The sequence below is a fragment of the Rutidosis leptorrhynchoides genome, chromosome 1 (assembly GCF_046630445.1).
Source record: "Rutidosis leptorrhynchoides isolate AG116_Rl617_1_P2 chromosome 1, CSIRO_AGI_Rlap_v1, whole genome shotgun sequence".
Classification (NCBI taxonomy): domain Eukaryota; kingdom Viridiplantae; phylum Streptophyta; class Magnoliopsida; order Asterales; family Asteraceae; genus Rutidosis; species Rutidosis leptorrhynchoides.
Genome location: NC_092333.1, coordinates 537,151,219 through 537,172,177, shown reverse-complemented (window position 1 = coordinate 537,172,177; position 20,959 = coordinate 537,151,219). Strand labels below are relative to the sequence as shown.

At 32.3% G+C, this 20,959-nt stretch overlaps 2 protein-coding genes across 4 annotated transcripts; both read left to right on the top strand.

The window, feature by feature from the left end:
• Positions 1-12,335: 12,335 nt before the first annotated feature.
• On the top strand, positions 12,336-15,193 carry LOC139877830 (F-box/kelch-repeat protein At3g06240-like). Of its 3 annotated transcripts, XM_071865243.1 has the most exons (3): positions 12,336-12,484; positions 13,119-14,232; positions 14,875-15,193. In XM_071865243.1, the coding sequence occupies exon 2, from the start codon at positions 13,148-13,150 to the stop codon at positions 14,201-14,203; it is 1,056 nt and encodes a 351-aa protein (XP_071721344.1). In that variant the 5' UTR covers positions 12,336-12,484; positions 13,119-13,147; the 3' UTR covers positions 14,204-14,232; positions 14,875-15,193. The 3 variants fall into 3 exon arrangements, with proteins under 3 accessions (XP_071721344.1, XP_071721349.1, XP_071721341.1); XM_071865248.1 differs by having other exon boundaries at positions 13,135-15,193; XM_071865240.1 differs by having other exon boundaries at positions 13,119-15,193.
• A 3,709-nt stretch (positions 15,194-18,902) lies between these two features.
• On the top strand, positions 18,903-20,355 carry LOC139842664 (pentatricopeptide repeat-containing protein At3g47530-like). The gene is made up of 2 exons (XM_071832782.1): positions 18,903-19,502; positions 19,587-20,355. Exons 1-2 carry the CDS (start codon positions 18,961-18,963, stop codon positions 20,353-20,355), a joined length of 1,311 nt encoding a protein of 436 aa, XP_071688883.1. The 5' UTR covers positions 18,903-18,960.
• The last annotated feature ends 604 nt before the right edge of the window (positions 20,356-20,959 follow it).

Here is a 20,959-nt window from a genome sequence, read left to right as displayed (position 1 = left end):
CTGATAACTATTTTCCAGCCTTTGGTTCATGTAGACAACATTCTCACGTTGTTCCATCGTTTGTTCAATGTGACAGTCTTTCATTAAGTGTGGTCCACCGCATTGCTCACAACTGATTCGTATTGCGTGAATATCTTTATTCATCTTTTCCATTCGTCTTTCGAAAGCATCTATTTTTGCGGAAACGGAATCAAAGTCATGGCTAGAATCGGCTCTAGCCGCTTTAGATGATCGAAAGATATCTTTTTCTTGGTGCCACTCATGCGAGTGGGAGGCTGTGTTATCAATAATTTTGTAAGCTTCAGTTGCGGTTTTCTTCATAATGGATCCACCAGCGGTTATGTCGATGTCTTTTCGTGTGGCGATGTCTACGCCTTTATAGAAGATTTGTACTATTTGAAAAGTATCTAATCCGTGTTGAGGACATCCTCTCAACATCCTTCCGAATCTTGTCCACGCCTCATATAATGTTTCATTTGGATTTTGCGCGAACGTAACAATTTCTCCTTGAAGTCTCACGGCTTTGGATGCCGGAAAGAATCGTTTAAGAAATTTTTCAACTAAAACATCCCATGTGTCAATCGCCCCTTCAGGTAACGATTCTAACCAATCTTTGGCTTCTCCTTTTAAAGTCCAGGGAAACAACATGAGATAGATCTGCTCATCTTCCACTTCTCGGATTTTGAATAGTGTACAAATTCTTTTAAACGTACGAAGGTGTTCGTTAGGATCTTCATTCGGTGCACCACTGAATTGGCATTGGTTAGTTACCATGTGTAGAATTTGTCCTTTGATTTCATAATTTGACGCATTAACTTCTGGCTTAATAATGGCGTGACCTTGGCCCGTGCGTGTGGCTCTCATTCGATCTTCCATACTTAGAGGTTCCGTTACTTCCATAATTGAATTTGTTGAATACGAATCACTAGAGGATTCTGATTTAACGGTTTGTGGTTCAGGAGGAATAATTAGTGGTTCAGGATCTTGGAATTGTCCTTGAATATGCTCCGGGTTCTTAATTGTGAAGTCGGGTTCAAAAGATGGATTATCGGAAATTTGAGTTGGAGTTCTTGTTCGACTAGATGACGATTCTAAAGAAAAATCAACGGCGACAATATTTGCTAGATGTCTTGATCGAGTTACAGGTGGTGAACGTATGAAAGGTGGTGAACGTTTTGCTCGGTGCATTCACTGAATATCCTATTAGTTTTTAAAAAGGAAAGAAAAATTATAATAAGTTATCCAATTAATAGACTTTTCTGATTTTGCCCACGTTTCGAATAGCCAAAAGATGCAGCAGAGGGGCAGGATTCGTTTGGTCTCAATATAATTGAGTACTGTTTGGCTCCAATAACCCGGTCCACGTACAAATCTAACTATTACTACGAACCAGAAAATTTTGATGTCTATCAATTTAACCACTTAAAATAAATTTTCGTAATTTTAAGAAATTTAGAGAAGAAGTAGAAAAAATTCTAAGTCCTAAAAACTAGAATGGCGAGAAATAAGAAAGAAAAAGATTGCGCGTCGAAAAAGGTCGAAAAATAAAAAAAAGGCGAAGAGTGGCTTATAAGACTTTAAAAACACGCGATTAATCCAACCTTATAACTATCACTATCTTAAAATTAAAACTACAAATAGAGATTACTAATTGGAATTGTAATTGATACATAGGTAAAAGGCGTCGAAGGAAAAAAAAAAATAAGAAAATATCACGAAAAATGGCGTCGCAAAATTTTAAGGCACCTAAAACTTAGTCTAAGGAATAAGCACTTAAGGGATTTTACGGCAAAGCCTAAAAAAAAAAATCTAATAAAAATTAAAACTATGGCAAAAACTAAACTAAATACTAAAAATTGTAACTAGAGTGTTATTAAAAAAAAATACACAAGTTTTATAAAATAGATATGGGTTATATATTTCAACTTGTGATAAAAAAAACGACACCTTTAAACCCCATTTGCCATTCTTTTTTTCTTTTTTTTTTTTTTTTTTTTTTTTTAACACTAATTAGCAATTAGCAATAGTGTATATGGCCCCATTGCCCCAACTTGCACCCTTTTAATTTCGGCCGACAATTGCAAGTTGTTGTTTTTTTTTTTTTTTTTTTTTTTTTTTTTTTTTTTTTTTAGGACAGCGAAAAAAAAAAAAAAATATAGATTAAAATTATTAATAATACTCGTACCAAATATAGACAAATGTTTTTGGTAAATGTTGATTATATCAAAAATAATTTAAAAATACTCGTACCACTAGAAAATTTTGACATTCTTTGCTCAAGCTTGTGCCAAATGTATGTGTATCTACTGCTATTTTATCTCCTAATTAGAAGTTTATAGATTATAGATGTTCAATTCTAGACGACTCTCTTGTCCATCAACTTTTTACAAATTTTTGACAACTCCACATGGGTGGGTCCCAGAATTTACAACAACCCAAAAACAATAGTTTTTTTTTTTTTTTTAATTAATTATGGTTATGTATGGATATATTTTGGGACTATCGCACATGTGTAGGATTTTTCTAGTTTATCAAGTTCGAAATTTGTAACACACTTTGACACACGGTCGAAATTATTTTTTTTTTTTTTTTACAAACTTATATTTTCACAAATATAAATTAAAAATATAGCGTTTTAGAGTTCCCCGGCAGCGGCGCCAAAAACTTGATGATGTAGCGTGAGGGTACGAAATAGTATTATTTTTAATACAAAATACTACAAAATATGACACAAGTTTTATTAATTTACGGATGGGATATACCTAAACCTTGCTACAACACTATAGGCAGTGTACCTAATCGTAGAGTAGTGTAGTTTTTAGTAAGTCCGGTTCGTTCCACAGGGAGCTGGTGAAGTTAACGCTATATTATTAAGTTTATTTGTAAAAATATATATATAAATAAGTAGTAGTATTATTATAAAATGGGGGTTTTACCGTTTAATGACCGGTTTATCGATTTTAAGCGTAAAAATAAATGACAAAAATTAAAGTGCGTAAAATAAATTGCGATAAATAAAATGACAGAAAATAAAATTGCGAGTAATAAAATGACAGTAAATAAAGATACGATGAGAAATATAATAAAAGAATTATGCTTATTTAAACTTCCGTAATCATGATGTTTGACGTGTTGATTTTAATTTATTACCATGGGTTAATTGTCCTTTGTCCTGGTTTATTTGATACGTTTATCTGGTTTTTGTCCATAATAGTCCATCGGTCATAAATATAAAGTGCGAGTATCCTCGTCAAATTACCCTTATACCCGAAGTCAAATATTCCAACTGATTAAGGATTTAAACTATGACGCAGTTATCACTTCTGTCAACAATTACACCAGTTATCACTGTATGTAATCCACCCCTGTTTTAATTAGTTTATGAATATTAATTCATCCACTTGATCAGAATGAATAATCAATTACCCAACCCAATTGATTAATTAAATGATTATAACAGATTCCATATGAACGTCACTAAATAGGACAACCATAATCATTATTAATTATTAGGTTAATTAATTTGAAGATAGGTTCGACAGACTCCAATGAGTTGTCACTCAATTAGACAATACCCCCCATCTATTAATAGTCAATAGTCCAATTTCCACAAGTGTCGGTCTTTTGCCCAAACCTTAATTATGGTACAAAGCCCAATTACCCAATTTTAGTAATTAGCCCAACATCATGATTACTTCGTTTTAAATAAGCATAATAATAACTTAGCTACGAGACATTAATGTAAAAAGGTTGAACATAACTTACAATGATTAAAAATAGCGTAGCGTTACACGGACAGAATTTCGACTTACACACTCAAATGATCTCTATCATAAATCTTATTATTATCATAATTTAAACTTAAAATTAAGATTATTGTTATATCTTATTACATTAACATTATGATAGAGATATAGAATATAGATATTGATAATTGATATTGATAATTGATCGAAGAAAAAAGATCGGAAAAAAATTCTTCCTCCTCATTCATCGAACATAGATCGTTCTTTTATAGGCCAAATTATAAAATGAATTTTCATTTACGACCCCTGAACTATGCTCAATTAACAACTTTTTATTATTTAATATTATTCTTATTATGATTTATTTAAATATTATATTTTATTCTTGTGCATAGTTGACTCGTAATTTTTACACCGTTGCGTCGAGCGTTGAGAGTTGGTTCATGTCCTGGTTTCGGATTTTCGAACGTCCTTTCGTATAATTTAATATCTTGTACTTTGCGTTTTGTAACTTGTACTCTTGTCATTTTTAGACGTTTCTCATCAATAAATTGAACCTTTTGAATTGTATCTTGTACATTTGAGCTTTTTGGATGTTTTGGTCTTTCAAATCTTCGTTTTTGTCTTTAAATCTTCATTTTCGAGCGATTTGCGTCTTTCGTCTTCGCACTTATTTATTTAACTATTACAACTAAAAATAAGGAAATTACATTAAAAAACTTTACATATTGGAACGATATTGCTACTAAATATATGTTCATTTGGAACACTATCATCAACGAACTTCGCGCTCAAGTAATCAATTTGGAAAATATGGTGCAAAACGTATCAGCTTCAGCAACATCACCGGCACCAACCGTACCATCAATAACAGCACCAGTACCATCAACAATCCATGCCTCAACATCTCATTCTGTACCTCGAGTATAATCACCGTTCTACGTATCGATCTACATCAATTATCTTCATTCTTTATGGCAATTATGTAATCTCTAAAGTCTTAGAGATTATTTATGCTAGCTCAAACCGAAAATCAAATGAGATTAATATCATATTGACTCATTAAATCCATGATTACATCTGAAGAAAATATATATGTATATATATTTTCATAAAGATTGTAATTAAAAATTCTTTAGTACAAACTGTTAATGATGAAAATATTTTAACGGGTAGGTAATACCCGAGGAATATTTAGATTTCACATTAATAAGTTACACGGTACATTCTTCGAACCTGATTCAACGGTCAATCACCATCCTACTTACATCCACAGATATACGAATCTAATTCACCACAGAATAACCAATTTCATTCAATTTCATATTTGGATTTTGATCTATCAGAATCCAACAAGTGGCATAATGAAGAAATAATGGACATAATAAAAATTGATTAGAAACAGACTAATTAACAATATGAAATTTTGTTAAGAATCCACGCTAACAAGATCCTAGCTAACTGATCCTAGCTAACTGTTTATTCCGTATTACATTTTATTTTATCGCAATTTATTTATCGCAATTTAATTATCGCAATTTATTTATCGCAGTTTATTTATCGCAAATTATATTCTCGCAATTTTATTTATCGTCATTTAATTTCTGTTATTTATTTTACGCACTTTAAATATCGGGACACGTATACAAGGTTTTGACATATCATATCGACGCATCTATATATATTATTTGGAATCACCATAGACACTCTATATGCAGTAATGATCGAGTTCTCTATACAGGGTTGAGGTTGATTATATAATAATATATATACTTTGAGTTGTGATCGAGTCTGAGACGAATACGGGTCACGATACGTATTAATTAATTCGAATATTATATATTAAACAATATATGAATTATTGGACTGTTAATTGTGGACTATCGACTGTGGACTAATAAGATTGGAAAATTAAAAATGAATTAAAATATTGATTATAACATATGAAACTAAACAATTCTTCAAGTTTGCCACTTGATTTCTTCTTAAATCTCAATTGTATCTTGACGATTACAATCTACGTTCAAACTCTTCAATGATTCTTGAAAACACCTCAATTGAAAGGATGAACCAACCGCACTTCATCTACGGAAGAAAAGATTGATACATATAGTTATACACTTGAAAACACTCGGAACCTGAGTAAACATTTAACACGTATCTGTGCTAGCTCTTTTGGCGTTGTTATTACCGAAAATAACTTTGCAATCCCTTTCCAAAATTAGTCAATTTTGTCACAGCTCCAACAAGTCAACTTCGATTTTCATTCGGATTAACTTTATTATAATCTTGATATATATGCGTGCTCTTTCGTTGTTACCGGGGAACCTTTTATATCCCACCATATTAACAGTATACGTACCAGCAACCTCGTTGCTCCTTAGCTTAAATCTCTTCGACAAATCACTATATTTATCTATTGGATTCTTATCATATACTCATCTGCATCTTGTAACGAGAACTGCCATACCAATTATCGGGAATCAGCAATCAGTACTTTGAAAACTCATAGCATATCTACATCAACAGTTATATGTATAACATATATCTCTTAGAATTATGATCTTTCATTCTGAAATTTTGAAAAGCACTCAGTCTACAAATCAATATTCTGAATGTTGAAAAAGCTGAATGAAGCAGCAGAAACTGTAGACAACCGTAAACGACCTTAATCATCAGAAGTTTGATGATAAAGAATAATATGTTGGAAAAGCTCAGAAAAGTTGGAACTGGAAAACGGATTGAGCTAACCACTAAGGAGACCAAGGACAAATACAAGGACCATACTCTATATTCAAAGAATCCAGGTAATTCTGGATCCGTTGAAATCTTTAGAGAATATCTTGCTCCGAAGTCACGTTAAAATCTTGCGGAAAATTTTTCTTCATCAACCTTCAAACTTAGAAATTCCAAAATATCATCATCAATATCTTCGATATTTCTGAGGATATTTTCAAAAATATTCTCGTCCGAAATTATATACCTCTTCGTGCTTTCTGTGTATCATTATATTGGAAACATTCAAGAGGAAATTTAGTACCGAAAAGCAGATTATGCGAAACTATGAAGAAATCCGTGGACAAATCACAAAGAATAAGTTTGACTTCAAAGAATCTAAATGATTCAATGTCTGCTGAAGTCTTTATCGAATATCGTGCTCGTTACTCTAAACTCTTGCAGACAATAGTCTCCATCATTCTCTGATCTTAGATATTCAAAGATATTATCGTATCTTTCATTATAAATATCCTCCATATTTCTGAAGATATTTTTATAACTATTCTTATCTGAAATCATAAATCTCTTCGTACTATCAGTGTTACATCATATAGAAACTGTTAGTTTCTATATTCTGTAAACTTTCGAGCTTAAAATATGAATGTTATTGAAGTAATGCTGGGAACTGATGCATGAGTTAGTATAATATAATGATACTTGATCAACGTGATTATATTATAGTAAGTCATGCTAAGTTTCTAAATGGAACATGATGATTCACATATTATAACGTCATCATGTGCCATGTTACATAACTATTTCATTCTGCTTAACTTCTGAACATATGAAGAAAATATACTCTTGATAGTTCTATTCTCAGCGGTTCGGATAATTTGACGAATCAAATCGTACTATTACGTTCTTTCTTGATTATAACATTAAATTAATTCGAAACTCCACACCTATGAATTCTGGACCGTTACTTGCGAAAAGAAAACAAAAGCATGAAGCTCCGAAATAGAAAGGGGGTATAAATCGCAGCAAATAAGAGAGAGCATTAACTGTGAATGACAATGATTATAGAAGACGGAAACAGGTACTCCAAAATATAAGAGAAAATATAAAGCTCAATGACAACACGGAGGTTTCAAACCGTGGATATTAATATGAATAGCAATATAAAGACACGGTAGAATTAAGAATAGTATTCCCCCAAGGTAAAAGTAGAAGTAAGCAGATTCTTCTGGTGGAAGTTGGAAAAAGGAGAATGATTGTTGCAATAGTCAGGATAAGGACAAGGATCAGAACTGGATTAAGCATTTTTACAATCTTGTGGATGTAAGAACCATGAAAGAAAGTATAGGAATGGTGAAAATTATAGAACGGGAAGAGTTTAATTTATAATGGAAATATCAGATGGAGAAATCGAGGCAGATCACCGCATTTAATTATGGGGATCGTCCAGTGCCAAAGTCACTGAATGGGTAAGTCGCCAATCCCTAAAACGGACTATGTAATGCTATGTAATGTACTTTATCTGCTGGGTTACGGGCGGTCATTTTACTAGAGGTTATATATATATATATATATATATATATATATATATATATATATATATATATATATATATATATATATATATATATATAATTTCCTTATTCGCAGAAGAATCAAATCTTTTAGATTTCGAAGATTTTCTTCAAATCCCTTAAATTCCGGAATTTAACCAAAACAACGTCAAAAGTTAAGACGCATCCTGTTTTCTAAATTCAAACGTGACTACGTCAAAAGCTAAGGGGAATCTTTATTCTCTCATTTCATTTTTGTGATAACTTCATTCGTACTCTTTGAATAATCGAATTGTTTTATCCATATTACTCAATGATGATAAAACTCCATTTGTCAATTCATATTTGTCATGAAAACAATTTTATTGTTAGCCATGACCACCTCACTCAAATTTCGGGACGAAATTTCTTTGACGGGTAGGTACTGTGATGACCCGGGAATTTCCGACTAAATTTAAACTTAATCTTTAATGTATCCGACACGATAAGCAAATTCGATAATGTTGAGTCTCGAAAGTTGTGAGCTATTTTCATGGATTCATTTAACCCTTTTCTATTATCGACGATTCACGAACCTTTAATGTATAGATAAAATGTAAGTAGTAGAAATAATAAAAATATTTTTATTAAAGTCAATGATAGATATATTATTAATATCAATAGATAATACATAACTATGAAATTGATATATATAAATATTATTATTACAAATATTAATCCAATTAGTATTATTTTTGTAATGTAATTACCATTGATAATATATTCATTACTTTTATTTTATTTCTCCTAGTATAAATTTTGATAAAATTATTATTAATACAATTATTGTTATTATTGTAAATTTTATTATTAGTATTATTATTATTATTATTATTATTATTATTATTATTATTATTATTATTATTATTATTATTATTATTATTATTATTATTATTATGAACATAAGTATTATTATTATTACAAATTATTATCATTACTATTATTATCATTATTTTTATTACTAGTATTATCACTATTATTATTTTTACAACAAATAAATATTATGTATATAAAATTATACTTATAATAATATTACATATTATAAACATATTTTTTTTAATATAAATATTCATATATAACAAATGATGTATTTTTAATATAATATTAATCATATATAAATATTAATATAACTATATAAACATTAGTCATTTTTAAATATACATACAAATTAAATATGTATAATATATAATTTAAGATATAATAAATTTGTTCGATTACAAATATATGTGTTAATATATATAAATGATATAGGTTCATGAATCCGAGGCCAACCCTATACTTGTTCAATGTCGTTCTATGTATTTTTACTACAAAATACATTAGGTGAGTTCATTTGCTCCCTTTTACTCTTTACGTTTTTGGGCTGAGAATACATGCAAATGCTTTATTAACTGTTTTACAATATTTATATGCGTGAGTTCATTTGCTCCCTTTTACTCTTTACGTTTTTGGGCTGAGAATACATGCAAATGCTTTATTAACTGTTTTACAATATTTATATGCGTGAGTTCATTTGCTCCCTTTTACTCTTTACGTTTTTGGGCTGAGAATACATGCAAATGCTTTATTAACTGTTTTACAATATTTATATGCGTGAGTTTCATTAATCCCTTTTTAAATGTTTTTGCAATATATATTTTTGGGACTGAGAATACATGCGCTGTTTTTATAATTGTTTTACGAAATAGACACAAGTAATTGAAACTACATTCTATGGTTGGATTATCTGATCGAATATGCCCTTTTTATTAAGTCTGGTAATCTAAGAATTAGGGAACAGACACCCTAATTGACGCGAACTCTAAAGATAGATCTATCGGGCTCAACAAGCCCCATCCAAAGTACCGGATGCTTTAGTACTTCGAAATTTATATCATGTCCGAAGGAGGATCCCGGAGTGATGGGGATATTCTTATATGTATATTGTGAATGTCGGTTACCAGGTGTTCAATCCATATGAATGATTTTTGTCTCTATGCATGGGACGTATGTTTATGAGAATTGGAAATATGAAATCTTGTGGTCTATTAAAATTATGAAGTGATTATTTATGATAAACTAATGAACTCACCGACTTTTTGGTTGACACTTTAAAGCATGTTTATTCTCAGGTACGAAAGAAATATTCCGCTGTGCAATTGCTCATTTTAAAGATATTATTTGGAGTCATTCATGACATATTTCAAAAGACGTTGCATTCGAGTCGTTGAGTTCATCAAGATTATTGTTAAGTCAATTATAATTAGATATATTATGAAATGGTATGTATGCCGTCAGCTTTCGATGTAATGAAAGATTGACTTTTCAAAAACGAATGCAGTGTTTGTAAAATGTATCATATAGAGGTCAAGTACCTCGCGATGTAATCAACTGTTGTGAATCGTTTATAATCGATATGGACTTCGTCCGGATGGATTAGGACGGGTCTTCACACTAATTATATTGGATGTCGTGTTGGTACCTTTCCTTTCACCTACCTTGGTGTTCCAATTGGTCAAAAGATGAAACATGTAGGTAATTGGGATAAAGTTGTCGAGAAATTCAACTCTAAGCTTGCAAATTGGAAATCAAAATCGCTGTCTTTCGGTGGTCGCCTTACCCTCATCAAATCGGTTCTAAGTAGCTTGCCTTTATACGCCTTCTCCCTATTCCATGCTCCTCCAAAGGTCATCAACTTGCTTGAAGGTTTGAGACGTAATTTTTTTTGGGGCGGGTCGAGTGATATCTCGAAAATTTATTGGGTCAAATGGGAAAAAATTCTTCTACCATACGAGAGCTGGGGGTTAAATGTTGGCTCGTTAAAAGCAAAAAACCTATCGCTACTCGGAAAATGGTGGTGGCGTTTTTATACCGAACCAAATGCCGTTTGGGTAAAAGTCATACAAAGTCTTTATGGGCGGGACGGGGGGTTAAATTCTCACGGTTTAAATGTTATTGGCAGCAAATATTCAACTTGGAATGGCATTAGAGCTGCTGGTTTCAATATCGATCAGCTTCATATTCCATTCTCGAGGTCATTTGTTCGCATTGTACATCAAGGAAACCACACTAGATTCTGGAAAGATACATGGTTCGGGGACAAACCATTTGCTGAGCAATTCGAACGCCTATTTCGCCTTGAGCAACAACCTGATACTCTTGTCAAAGACAGGTTAATAAAAATGGCCAACTCAGTTGATTGGCTTGCTAGTTGGAATTGGATTCGTGTACCGTCGGGACGAACAGGGCAGGAACTTGTGGATCTACTTGCTTTAATTTCAGACTTCAAGTATACTCTCAACCCGCCTGATGAATGGACTTTCAATCTAATCCCTTCTGGTAAATTTCTAACGTCGACCTTAGCTTCCCTCATTAACCAGAAATTATTGCCGACTACTTCAAACAATGACAAGACTCTTCGTAATAATTTGATCCCCCAAAAACTTGGAATTTTCATTTGGCGTACAAAATTGAACCGACTCCCAGTTTTAACGGAACTAGAAAAACGTGGGATAGATCTTGATAACGTGCTATGTTCTATTTGCAAAGCTGTACCAGAAACAGTAAATCATATTCTTTTCGAATGCTCGGTTGCAAAAGATGTATGGCTTCGTGTAGCACGCTGGTGGAATCCTTCTCTTACGTTGAATAGCAGCTTCGATGATCGTTTCCTGGGCCGTATAGATACGGGCAATGACACTACCCAATTCTCAAAACTTTGTCAAAGTATAGAATGGGTTACCGGGTATTTTTTTTGGAAAAATAGAAACAATTTGGTCTTTAAAAGAAAAAATCACACCGGTCCAATGATTCTTCACGATATTCAAGTCAAAGCCTTCGAATGGGTTTCAAACCGTTCGAAGAAGCATCGTTTAATTTGGTCCCAATGACTTTTAAACCCGAGTGTTTTTGATGATCATGGTTAAGACATCTTGTCCCTTGTTTAGTTATCTTTTGTAAGGGTTTATTATAATTGTCTTTTTTCGATTGGCATTCACTCATATGCCTCTCTATCTTGTATTGCTTTAGTTATTTAATATATATATATATATATATATATATATATATATATATATATATATATATATATATTTTGCCTTTCAAAAAAAAAGTGTCAAGTTCCATTGCCACATCATTAATTTTATTTTATTAAACTTTTTAATTAAAAAAGGAAAAAAAAAAAAAAAATTAAAGGGTCATAGCAATCTAACGATTCCGGTTTGGGTTTTAAGTACTTCTCCATATTTCATTTTTTATTTTTTATTTTTTATTTACGACAGTTTTCTATGGTGGCTCTCAAAACTCTCAAAACCCTAGCCAAATTACTACTACCATTTAGGCATTTTCATCTTCTTCTTCTTCACCTGACTACAAGTTCTCCATTATCATGCTCTGTTGCTAAACCTACTCTCTTCATCCCAGGACTTAATTAAAGTAAGTCATCATTCTCCCCAATTTGTTCCCGTCTTTTTTTTTTTTTTTTTTTTTTTTTTTGTTGCTGCTTAAATGCTCTAAGAAACCTTTACATTTGCACCCGTTATTTTCTCCCCAAACCTAAAAATCTCTTAATTTTTCTGGCACTAGCTAGTCATGATATATTTTGCTTGCTGTTATTAGTAGGTTACGCGTTGTTGTAAATTATATTATATACTCGTATATATGTTATTTAGATTGTTCTACAACATTTTGTGTAAATTTTAGAAACTTGTTTACCTAAATATTTCTCTTTATTTCCGTCTGATAACAACCACCATTTACTTCTTGGTCCTATAATTTGACGAAATTATCATATTTGACCATGATTTATAAAGCATTATTTATTTGTAATTCAACATTTTTTTTGTGTGTATTATATTTCAATGTTCAAACTAAAGTTATGTAAGTATATAAATTTTGCAGAGACAAATCTTACTACTGTAGTAATTAGTAAAAATCAGTTAACTGTTTGAGTCATATAAATAGTTAACTATATCTGATCTATGAGATAAATATTGGTAAATATTGTAACTAATTTTTTTATAATGGTCTTTTTAAATATGGATGAGGTTATTAATGATGGTGCCACCAGGTTTATTTTGTTGCAGGTACTATAACCCAATGTCTGCCTTAAACCAACTTCCACCGGATCTCATCGAAGCAATTCTACCTTTTCTTCCACCTAAATCCCTAGGCCGTTTCAAATCGGTTTCAAAACGATGGTACTCACTCATTTCCAGTCTCAATTTCATCAAAACCCATATTCGTAACTACACCAAAAACAACCCCAATCCTAAACCCACCCAACTCATTTTACTTCCGGGATATGGGGACGATAATTCGCTCTACTCGGTCGATATAAAACAACTCAACACCCAAACCACACCCGCAACCGTAACTGCTAAACGCCTGAATTTACAGGAACAATGGGCTATGATACTAGGGTCTTGCAATGGGATTCTTTTAGCCCTTGATCATATAGCCCTTGATCATTTAGCCCTTGATGAACATCATAACCTCTATTTAGTAAATCCAACCACTAAAAAGACACTGAAAGTTCCAGATTCTGGTGAAGAAAGTCATGCTTCATATGGATTCGGGTATGATGCTTCTACTGATGATTATAAAGTAATCTCCATTTCTCGTATGAGCAATTCAGATTCTGATGCTAATTGCGTATCTATATCCGTGTATAGTTTACGTAATAATTTATGGAGAAAGTTGCCTAATTCCCTTTTCCAACAAGATGATTTTTGTTGTTTGCCTCCTGGGGTATTCGTAAACAATAATCTTCACTGGGTAGTAAGAAGCAGACACTCAACTTTGACTATTGCTACCTTTAGTTTAGCTACTGAAGAATTTTGTGAAATTGACTTGCCATATTCAGTTAATTTTGACGGACAATATTGTTTCAATCTTTTTGCATTTGGTGGGAAATTAGTTGCTGTTTTGTACGATGAATTGCACTTTGCTGGAAACTTTAGTGAAATGTGGGTGATGGGGAAGTATGGGGTTCATGAGTCTTGGATGAAATATTGTATCTTTGAAGACGAGATGGATACTTGTTTTACTGTCCTTACCCAAATCAGCAATTGGGATATTTTATTGCGTAATAGAGATGTGTCTGATCTTTTTATATACAGTATGGATGAAAGGATGCAAAAGTGTAACAATTAAAGGGTGCCCAGAAAGATTCAGGGTTTCTGGTACGTATGTTGAAAGCCTCGAATCACTTGAACGTTTCTGTAAGCGCAACACTTGTTTGAAAGAGACCTGAATGTTAAGTGTACCACATGGCAGTCATATTTTTGAATGGTATTGTAAACTTAATCAGGTGAAGTTGGACTTGCTCCAACGATATGTTTGCAGCCTCTCTCGTTTTGCCTATAGTGCCTTGTTAGAGTCCTTTATTACAAAATTTTTATTATTGGGATAAAAAACATCAGTATTATTCTGAAATAGCCACATCCAAATAGTGTCCAAGTGTCTAATTTGGATATTTAAACACATGACATCATTAAAAGGTTGGGGATACAAGGAGAGTGAGTGTAGCATTCCTTTGTCAAAATTGTATGAGTCAGGCTTTGTTTTAGGCATACATTTATGGCGGCATGTTTAGCAAAATTCTCTGAATAATATTGCTGATAGTCGACAAAAACGTATAACAGTTTAAACACTTTCACATACAGCTAATTAAGTTATCAAGGCCGCCAACTTCTGACCAATGTGATTAAGGAGGTTAAAATTAGTTCGTCTTCAGTTTCCTTCAGTTTTTTGGGCAAATGAAATCATGGACTTGAATACTATAGGAGCCGTTATCGATGATGGTTTTTTTCCGGAAACTATAGGTGTGAGTAATAGAGCGGTTCATTGGAGAGAAGTTATCCGATTTGGATGTGGTTGGTGATCGTTCTGATTCGAATACCGCTGATCGTATTGGTTCTACTCGGGGTCTGGTCTCTATTGGTGTTGGAGCATACACTTGTCATTTGGATGCGTTTAATAAGGCCTTGCAATCACAGTTTGGGGTTTCCCAATATATCAATACTGTTTTAGTTATTGATCAGGTTGTTGATAGTTTGATACTAACTAGGTGTGGAGCTCTCGCTTCGCGCCGGGGCTCCGTTTTGAATGCGAGTTAAAAAAAAAGTCATTTTGTAAAAAAAAAAAAAATTCGACATCTAACATTGAAGGGTTGTTCCTTTTGTGAAAGTTGCTTCTTTTAGCCTTTTTTTTTTTTAAAGTTAGTTGATCTATTTTGTAAAAAAGAATGTTTTTCGACATCTTTTGGTAACATCGAAGGGTTGTTCATTTTATGAAAGTAGCCTATTTTATCGTTGAGGAAGAAAAGAGAGAAAAAAAAAGTTATTTGTGTTTTTTGTAAAAAAATATTTTTTTTGACATCTTTGGTAACATTGAAGGATTGGTTCTTTTACGAAAGTTGCTTATTTTATCGTTGGGAAAAAAGTGAAATGACGAAAATACCCCTGATTACTATTGGTGAATAGTGAAACAGTGTTTTGTCTGTTAGTATATATATATAAATATAAATAAATAAATATTAATGCTCATGTTTTGGCCAATGTTACTGACGAGTTGGGGAACCTTCGCGTTGCGACGGAAAAACGTTTGTAAATTTGATAGATAAAAGGGGGAAAATTGAAGTGGATAAAACTTAAAGTTTACAAAAAGCAAAAAGCAAAAAAAAAAAAAAAAGAAAAGAAAAAAAAAAGCGTTCATTAAGTTTGTGTATTAGTATAATGTTAAATAAATATGTGATTATATTTTGGCGGTTAAAGAATATCAATATATGATCATCTGATTATGATCAAGATTGATTAAACTGTTTGTCACACTCTAAAATGAATTATATACAACCAAATTGCTCTTGATATAAAGGTATGAAATTATGGCAACGCTAAGGAATATTTGGAGATTGCGCAACTGCATCATCTTTAAAGACACATTTTTCAGGAAAAGTCATGTGATCGATAGCATAGTGGCCTCAAGCTTCAATTGGATTATGGCAAGGTTTAGAAAAAAAATGTAATTGGAACGTTTGGTTGCAATCTCCGCTTTCGTCTTTGTAATTGTTGTATTTTTGTTGTTTCTGTTCCTTTCTAGCGTCTAGCTAGTTTTTTCTAATAAAATTTCAGCCGTTCGAAAAAAAAGAAGAAAAAAGTTCAATTAAAATTAAGAGGTTCGTGATAAGCAGTGTAAGACCAATGTGATGATGGTGATCGGCACTCTTTTTTGGATAATTTAGCGTTTTTGTAATTGAGTTGCCTTTGAAGACATATCAATTATCAGGAGTAATTTATTTGATTTGATTATACCGTGTTCTTTTATTGGTTAAAAATAAAAGCAACATAGTTTTAAAATGGAATTACTGGCTTCAAAGCCATTTGTAATCCTATTAGTAGCTCCGGGCTAGAGTTTATTTTAACGGCAGTTAGAGTCATTGACGATCCACCATTAATGGAACCACCGATTATATCCAAAGTACACATATTTCGCAGGAGACCCATAACCAGGAGCATATCATATTGCATTATGAGAAAATCCCCAAGGAGAACACCCCATTGAGTTTCGAACCTTGAAAGTATTCATGCACCCAGTTAATGAACGGTTCCATTCCATCTATTAGGACTTGCTAGAGTTTTAATAAAATTCCGCCGTTCATAAACAAAATTAAGAGGTTGGAAGTTTAAACTTCATTTGAGATAGTGAGATGTTTAATTTCGTGAGGATTAATCAAATGCTAATATTGTGGCTACCATGTGGGTTTTTTGGTGTCTTTAACTCGCACTTGTTTCGTATGTTTTTATTTTGTTGGCTTAAATATAGAGATAAAATAGTCAAGTGTTATAATTCATGACTCTTAAGCCATTGTAATATCTTTGTAGCTCTTTATAATTTTGTTTTAATTAATTTAATCATTCAAAAAATCATTCGTGGTGATTATACACAATAGGTGTGTTAGGTTATATATTTGTGAGTGGTATGATGATGGGACTCAAAGTTGAGTTAATGCCAACTCAGGTTCAATTTTTACAGAGAGTTTTTAACTTTTGATGTTGATATGACGGAGTATTATTTTTGAACACGAGAAAAATTATAACATCTTGCCAGTGATTGTTAGTTTTATATACACATTACGGGGTATTATTTTTGAACACGAGAAAAGTTGAGAAAACGAAGTCGCTTATTTTTTTCATTATTTTATGTTGCTTGTAACAAAAATAATGTTGGATTAGAAATAACTAGTGTTCGAGCCCTCGCTTCGCGGCAGGGTTCAGTTTTCAATGTATTTTATTGCGTTTAGTTTGTAAAATCATTTTGTGGTTAACGATGATGTCGTTGAAGCGCAACTCGAGTCGAACTAAAAGGTATAACCCGTGAAAGATTTAAATGTTATTTTAAATTAACAATATATATATGCATCTCCGCATTTCGCTATGGAATTGTCAACTTTTAAAAATTTAACGGAGAATTAACGTGTATGAAAAGTACTCCAAATATTTAGCGCTTTTTAAAAAGCGTCCGTTTTGCGTGTAGCTAGTGACATTATGTTCCTAAAATTATTTTGAGTTTAACGATGGTGGCGGAAAAATTTAACTCGTTGCGAGCGCGAAGATATGGCCCGTTGAATATTTGGGTGGAGTTTGTTTAAGTTTTTTTTTATGAGAATGAGTATTTGACAATTTATCCCCCTGTTTGGGGGGTATGTTTGATTTTTTGGATAAAGTGTGGGGTTTTGTTGTGCAATTTGAAAAAAAAAAAACGTGAAAAGTCGAAAGTACCCCTAGGTACTATTCATCATTTTTATATGGTAATAATAATAATAATAATAATAATAATAATAATAATAATAATAATAATAATAATAATAAAATATTACTATTACTATACTATCTATTAGACAAAAATGATAAATAGTATCAAGAGTAATTTGGACTTTCCACCTTTTTTTTATTTATTTTATTTTTTTTCCTTTTTAGCTAAATTCCATTTCACCACAAACACCCCCACACTTTGTTCAACAAATAAAATCAACCCCAAAACAGGGGGGTAAAGTGTCAAATCACCATTTTCATAAAAAATCTTAAATAAACTCCACTCAAATATTCAACGGGTCATATCTTCTCGCTCGCAAAGAGTTAAATTTTTTTGACACCATCGTTAAACTCGAAATAATTTTACGAACACAATGTCATTAACTATACGCAAAACGAACACTTTTTAAAAAACGCTAAATATTTGGTGTACTTTTCATACACGTTGATTTTTCACTCGCAGGCTCCGTAACTATTTTCATCTATTAACAACAAACACATATAGGTTTTATTATTTATTTTTAATTATTTAGTGATTTTTTGGACATATCTCAGTAAATCTTGTACTCTTAAATCATACGAAATGTTAATATAAGATAACGACTTAATTGCGTTAAATTTTTAAAAGTCAACAATTTCATAGCGAAACGCGGAGATGCACATATATTGTTAATTTAAAATAACATTTAAATATTTGACGGGTTATACCTTTTAGTTCGATTCGAGTTGCGCTTCAGCGACATGATCGTTAGCCACGGAATAATTTTACAAACTAAATACAATAAAATACATTGAAAACCGAACTCCCGGCGCGAAGCGAGAGTTCAAAAACTAGTTAAGATAAATACATTTGTTTTTCCTTCCAAACCTTTCAAATACTAATAGAAAGTGTTGTTAACAAAAATCTTACCATATATTTTCCTTTTTAGTCCTCTCATTTCCAATCCTCTCATCTCATTTCCTTATACAGAGTATTTAAAATAAAAACTAGAGAATGCATATTATTTTTTAATATAGTCCCTTCTTTATCTTGTGCCCATTATTTCGAGCATCATCGAATCGTCGTTCGAATCAAAAACCGAAAGCGGGAAGGATGAAATGAATATCAACTATCTCATTAACCTCTTTCAACAATCGAAAACCACAATTCATTTTGATCAAATCCATTCTTTAATCTTCAAAACCGCACTCAATCACCACGAATTCATCATATCAAATTTCATCCAAACTTCATCCTCAATCTCTGTCAATTACGCTGCACATTTCTTCAATAACTCACCAGTAACTCCACCCTTATTCGCATGGAACACCATCATTAAACAATACTCTAAAAGCCCCACACCAGTTGAATCAGTCAAACTCCATTGCCTGCTTAAAAGAACTACTGATCTTAAACCTGATAAATTCACATACCCATTTGTTATCAAGTCATGTGGACGATGCTCGTTGTTGGCAGCCGGTGGGTCGGTACATTCGTTAATCTTTAAGACGGGGTTTGAATATAACGGAAATATAAGCAATACCCTTATAAGGATGTATGCTGCTTGTGGTAATATTGGACTTGCAGGGCAAGTGTTCGATGAAATGTCTGAGAGAGATGTGGTTTCTTGGAGTTCAATGATTGCTGCCTATTTTACTTGGTAAGCTACTAAGCATTACTAAAACATGTATATTGAATAAATTAAGCAACTGATAATAATGCGATTTCGATCTTGCTATTGCAGCAACTTTCCATTGGATGCGTTGTCGGTGTTTCAAGACATGAAACAAGCAAAAGAGAGGCCAAATTCTGTAACTTTAATCAGCCTGCTTTCTGTTTCTACTCATTTGGTTAATATCAAAATGGGGCAATCCATTCATTCGTACATTCTTATGAACGATATTAGATTGGATGTTTCTGTAACCACAGCGCTCATTGAGATGTATGCAAGGTGCGGGTACATAGAGTACGCTTTGTTCATCTTTAATTCAATGAATGATAGAAATTTGAAGTCTTGGACTATAATGATTTCCGGGCTTGCAGCAAATGGGCTAGCTGAAAAAGCAATTCTATTATTCAATGAAATGGTAGATCTTGGTTTGATACCCGACGCCATTTCATTTTCTGGGATTCTTTCTGCGTGTAGTCACTTGGGTCTTGTTGAAATGGGTCAAAAGTATTATGATCAGATGGTTAAATTTTACAAAATCCAGCCAACAATGGAACATTACGGATGCATGGTGGATATGTATGGAAGAGCTGGGATGATTGAAGAAGCATATGAAGTTATTCGAAACATGCCAATGGGACCTAACGCAATAATGTTAAGGAGCTTCATTAGTGCCTATAAGAACCATGGATGTAAAATTAGGCTTGATGATGATTTTGTGAAGCTTTTGTTAGAGATTGAGCCGGATCTTGGAGCAAACTATGTGTTATCTGCAACTGTATCTTCTGTTTCTGGTTATTGGAGTAAGGTGTTGGAGGTTTTATTGAGATTTCGTGTAGGGTAAAATAATCGATAGCCGGATAAATCACTGAATCGTGGTATCACTTTCCGAAAGTAATTATTCGACCCTTATTGCCTGGGTTACACGAATATCACTTTGGGATAAGACAGAGATTAGTTCTTGTTATTGGCAGTAAACAAGAACTCTTTTGCATAAGAGTATTAAGGTGTTTTTCGTATATCTTATTCTCATAAATGATAGTCTCTATTTATAGGCACCCAAAAACAAGTATTATTCCACGATGGAGATGTTTCACTAACTAATTTCGTTTTCAAATCTAAAACAAATCCTTTACATAAAGTTGTTTGTTTTATTTCAAACATCCTAATCAAGGAAATCGTTTTCAAATCTAAAACAAATCATTTACATAAAGTTGTTTGTTTTATTTCAAACATCCAAATCAAGGAAATCGTTTTCAAATCTAAAACAAATCCTTTACATAAAGTTGTTTGTTTTATTTCAAACATCCAAATCAAGGAAATCGTTTTCAAATCTAAAACAAATCCTTTACATAAAGTTGTTTGTTTTATTTCAAACATCCAAATCAAGGAAATCGTTTTCAAATCTAAAACAAATCCTTTATATAAAGTTGTTTGTTTTATTTCCA